This window comes from Empidonax traillii, unplaced genomic scaffold (genome assembly GCF_003031625.1).
Source record: "Empidonax traillii isolate 1590-97213 ecotype Southwest subspecies unplaced genomic scaffold, ASM303162v1 scaffold565:size409173, whole genome shotgun sequence".
In the NCBI taxonomy this organism is placed as follows: Eukaryota; Metazoa; Chordata; class Aves; order Passeriformes; family Tyrannidae; genus Empidonax; species Empidonax traillii.
This window is the reverse complement of record NW_020955758.1, coordinates 236,075-240,273: the sequence shown is the minus strand read 5'-3', so window position 1 is coordinate 240,273 and position 4,199 is coordinate 236,075. Positions and strand designations below refer to the sequence as shown.

General features: G+C 59.3%; 1 protein-coding gene across 1 annotated transcript; it reads right to left on the bottom strand.

Annotated features, from left to right (window-relative positions):
• Positions 1 to 2,882: 2,882 nt before the first annotated feature.
• On the bottom strand, positions 2,883 to 3,750 carry PIN4 (peptidylprolyl cis/trans isomerase, NIMA-interacting 4). The gene is made up of 4 exons (XM_027897874.1): positions 3,681 to 3,750; positions 3,437 to 3,504; positions 3,213 to 3,332; positions 2,883 to 3,058 (listed from the first exon to the last, which is right to left on the bottom strand). The coding sequence occupies exons 1-4, from the start codon at positions 3,730 to 3,732 to the stop codon at positions 2,900 to 2,902; spliced, it is 399 nt and encodes a 132-aa protein (XP_027753675.1). The 5' UTR covers positions 3,733 to 3,750; the 3' UTR covers positions 2,883 to 2,899.
• Positions 3,751 to 4,199: the final 449 nt, after the last annotated feature.

The following is a 4,199-nucleotide window of genomic DNA, read 5'->3' as shown; positions in this document are numbered from 1 at the left end:
TTGATGTCTAAACTTCTCTCTAAGCTGGTTGCTCTGGCTTCACCCTTTGCTCCTCCAGGTTCTGTTGCTCCTCTCCCCTGAGAGGATGGGGACAGCGTGGTCCCACGGCCACTGCACAGCCCAGCCTCGGGCTGCTGTGATTACTCCCTCCTCCGTGGCTTGAAATAAGCCAGCTTGGGTGCCTGAAGGTCACCCGCTATCTGGGTGAGCTGGATGCTGGGGCAAAGGAGAGAACAGCTCTTGCAGCCTGGTTGTAAGGTGGTCTGAGAATGGATTGGCTGTGGAGGAGTTAAAAAGATTTAAAAGCTGTTTGCTGCTGTAATTTCCTCAAACAGTGGAGGAAGTGGAGCAGAGCACAGCGTCTGCTTGGCACCAGGTGTAACACCCAGTGTGGTGGTGCAGGAGCCCTTCTCAACCCCCTGACAGGTGTGTATGTGTGAGTGGGGGGCTGTGAGGCTAGAACCCCAAAGGCAGCAGGAGGGGATACTGGATTTAACTGCTTTTTTTTGGTAAAGAAATCCTCTTGCAGCATGTAGCTGAACTTAGATTAAGTATCTCTCAGGCCCTGTAGGCATGATGAAGCTATAAAGAGAGTTTCTAGTTCACAGAATTACAGAATCATGGAACGGTTGGGGTTGGAAAGAACCTTAAAGACCTTCCAGTTCTAGTGCCCTGCTGTGGTCAGGGACACCTCCCACTATCCCAGGTTGCTCCAAGTCCCATCCAACCTGGCCTTGAACCCTTCCAGGGATGGGGCAGCCACAGCTTCCCTGGGCAACCTGTGCCAGGGCCTCCCCATCCTCACAGGGAAGAATTTATCCATAATATCCCATCTAACCTTGCCCTCTGTCAGTCTGAGCACATTTCTGCTTGTCCTGTCACTTCAGTTCCTGAGGAAGATTCCCTCTCCAGCTTCTCTGTAGGCCCCTTTACAGACTGGAAGGTGCTGTGAGGTCTCCACACAACCCTTTCTTCTCCAGGCTGAACAGTCCCAGCTCTCTCAGCCTGCCTCCATAGGGCAGGTGCTCCAGTCCTCTTATCCACTTTGTGGCCTCCTCTGCACTTGCTCTGACAGTTCCACATCCTTCTCATGCTGGGGGCACCAGAACTGGACACAGTATTCCAGGTGGGGTCTCAGGAGAGCAGAGTAGAGAGGGAGAATCCTCTGCTTCACCAGCTGCCCACTCTTCTCTGGATGCAGCCCCAGGACGTGGGGGGTTTCTGGGCTGTGAGCACTCACTGCTGGCTCAGGGTGACTTTTTCATCAAACATCACCCCCACAGCCTCCTCTCAGGGCTACTCTCAACCCCTTCTCTGCCCAGCCTGCAGCTGTGACTGGGATTGCACTGACCTGGGTGCAGGACTGTACTTTGTTGAACCTCATGAGGTTTGCACAGTCCCACTTCTCCAGCCTGTCCAGGTCCCTCTGGATCCATCCCTCCCATCCAGCATGTGACTGCACCACACAGCTCGGTGTTGTCAGTGAACTGCCTGAGGGTAACCCTGATCCCATGAACCAGCAGCTCAGAACCTCCTGGTTCTGACTTTCAGCGACGCTCTGCCCCCCTGTCCCTCACTGACAGAACCTTGGCCTGCTGTGCACATCACGGGGACTGACTCCTGCCAGTCTCACCTGATGACAACACAGCAGTGGATTTGGATGTTTCCTTGTGCCATGTGCATGTCTGGTGGCTGGCACGGCTGCCTGCCACGATACCCCTGTGATAGCACAGGACACTTCACACCTGGCTGAGCTGTGCAGTTTTGGGAGAGGAATCCTTTGTACCAGGAGCCAAAACAAACACAAAACTAATCCTGCTGGTGCAGAAGCTGCACCAGTGTGCTTTTGCTAACAGAGAGAAAAAGCTTTGGTAGCCTGGAAGCAAGTGGTTTATTAATGGAGCACCATTAAATGGGGCCATTTCTGCTCTGGGCAGCCTTCATACCAAAATATTAATGAAGTGCAGCTTCGTAGTCATTCGTTGGCCTCTGAGCAAAACCAACACCTTGAAAGGGGAGAAGGACCTGCCAGGGTTTCACCTCACCTCTTCCTTTTGTGGGATCTTGGGAAGGGCCTTTTGTTCTCTTTGATGTCTCCTCCTCATCTCCAAGCTCTGTGCACAGTGCTCACCTGTGAACAAAGCCAGTGCTGGTTGCTGGAGCTGTGGCTGATTTGGTGGCTCTGTGGGCAGGAAGGGCATCATGGCACTGGGATATATCCCTGACATGGCAGGAACCTGCTGGGCTACCCCACCTGCACCCTGTGCCCAGTGCCAGAGTGCAGGAAGTGGGACACAAGCGTTGAGTGGCTTTTTTCTTATTCAAACCTGAGTTATTCAAACCCCTAGCTCTGAGTGGGCAAGGTGTAGCTTTAGGTACAGGTCAGTCTGTGCTCAGGAGGGCTCCTCCTTTCCTTCTTCCCCCAGCTCTCCTCCCTGCTGCTGCCTGGCCTGACCCACTGCCTGGGGCCACCTCTGGTGTCACCTACCCTCTGCCAGAGGGATTGTCCCCCAGCCCTGGAGCACAAACTGTACCATGGGAGCTGTCTGCACCCTCTGGGAAGGACAGGGATGGAGACCAAGCCCCCTCTGTTCCTTTCTGCATCATTTCTGTTGGCAGATAAAAGCCTGAGTTTTTCTGCTGACAGACCACTGTCTCCACAGTGGGAGAAGCATGAGGCCAGCCTGCCAGGCAACACAGACTTCAGCAACTGCAAAAGGCTCTTGTTTCACCCTTTCCAGGGACACTTTACCTCTCCAGGCAGGGCCCTGCTCTGCCAGCACGGCGGCAGGGGCAGCCTCCAGGCATGGTGCTGGTTGTGCCTGACTTGCTCCAAGGCCAAGGCGTCTGGGAAGCTCTCGGGATTCAAGCAGTCAACAAGGTCATGGTCATTCACATTTTATTTCCTGCCTTCCACCATGATAATGTGGTACCCGAACTTGGTCTTGACGGGAGGGTCTGTGTACACGGGCTTGTCCATGCTGCTCACAGGCAGGGCAAACGCTGCCTCCTGGAATGGTCCCACCATGGAGCCTCTGCTCATCCAGCCCAGGTCCCCCTGCAGGAAGGAACCATCGGGGTTAATCTTTGAGACTCTCAGTGCAGCCAGGGTGGGCGACGTGGCCGTGGGACAGGACAGCGGTGACGAGCAGGGCCCGGGCTCCCGCAGGCGCTGCCTGGCCACACCGCCCTGCCCCGGGTGCAGCACCCACCCCTTGCCGGGCCTTGTCCTCGCTGTACTGCGCCGCCACCTCGCTGAAGCGCTGCCCGGACTTCAGCTTCTCCATGGCCTCCATGGCCCGGCCGTGCTTCTCGCACAGGATGTGTCGGACCTGGGAGGGGGAGCGGAGCGGGGCTGTGGCGAGCGGGACGAGCGCCCGAGTGCTGGGGAGGAGCGGGGATCCCCCCCGCCCCACCGCCCGGCCCCCGCGCTCACCTTCACGGCGCTGCCGCCTCCCTTCGGGCCCTGCGCTTTGCCCTCGCTGCTGCCGCCGCTGTCGCCGCCTGTGAACGGAGCGCCCTGAGACCGGCGCGGCCTCGGTCCCCCACCTGTCCCGTCCCAGCCCAGTGCCGCCCCGGCTCCCGCCGGCCCCGGTCCCCCACCCGTCCAGTCCGGGGCCCGGCCCGGTCCGGTCGTGTCCCGTCCCGTCCCGGCGCCGGTGCCGCACCAGCCCCCTCACCCTTGCCGGCTTTGCCGCCTCCTTTGCCACCCCCTTTCGCTTTAGGCGCCATCTTGCCCCCATCAGGCCCCGCCCCATCAGGCCCCGCCCCATCAGGCCCCGCCCCATCAGGCCCCGCCCCATCAGGCCCCGCCATGCCCGCGGCCGTGCCCACCACGGGATGTCCTCGGGGTGCATTCCAGGCTGTCCCCAGTGCCCAGGGTTGATCCCAGCGCCCATCCCACCTGCCCCCAGAACCCCAAGTCCACCGCCACGATCCCGCCGTTCCCAGCACCCACCCTGGCATGTCCCTGGCACCCTGAGCTGTCCCCTCACCCATCCCACCTGCCCCCAGGAAAATATGTCCATGTCAGCCCCTCACACCATTCCCAGCCCCTGCCGTGGCCTGTCCCCGACGCCGCACAGTGTCCCTGCGCCACCCCGCAAAGCCACTGGGGACACACAAGTGCGCTGCAGACACCAGAGAAGCACCTGCGGGCGGGGCCAGTGTCCCCTCGGGCCACCCCAGGGTTGTTCAGG

What these genes read in the sequence shown, in the direction of transcription:
- PIN4 (XM_027897874.1), bottom strand. Translation starts at nt 3,732, where the DNA reads ATGGCGCCTAAAGCGAAAGGGGGTGGCAAAGGAGGCGGCAAAGCCGGC. An exon ending in GAGGCGGCAGCGCCGTGAAG is followed by an intron (nt 3,333 to 3,436) that starts GTGAGCGCGGGG and finishes TCCCCCTCCCAG; the next exon opens with GTCCGACACATCCTGTGCGA. An exon ending in AGGACAAGGCCCGGCAAGGG is followed by an intron (nt 3,059 to 3,212) that starts GTGGGTGCTGCA and finishes TCCTTCCTGCAG; the next exon opens with GGGGACCTGGGCTGGATGAG.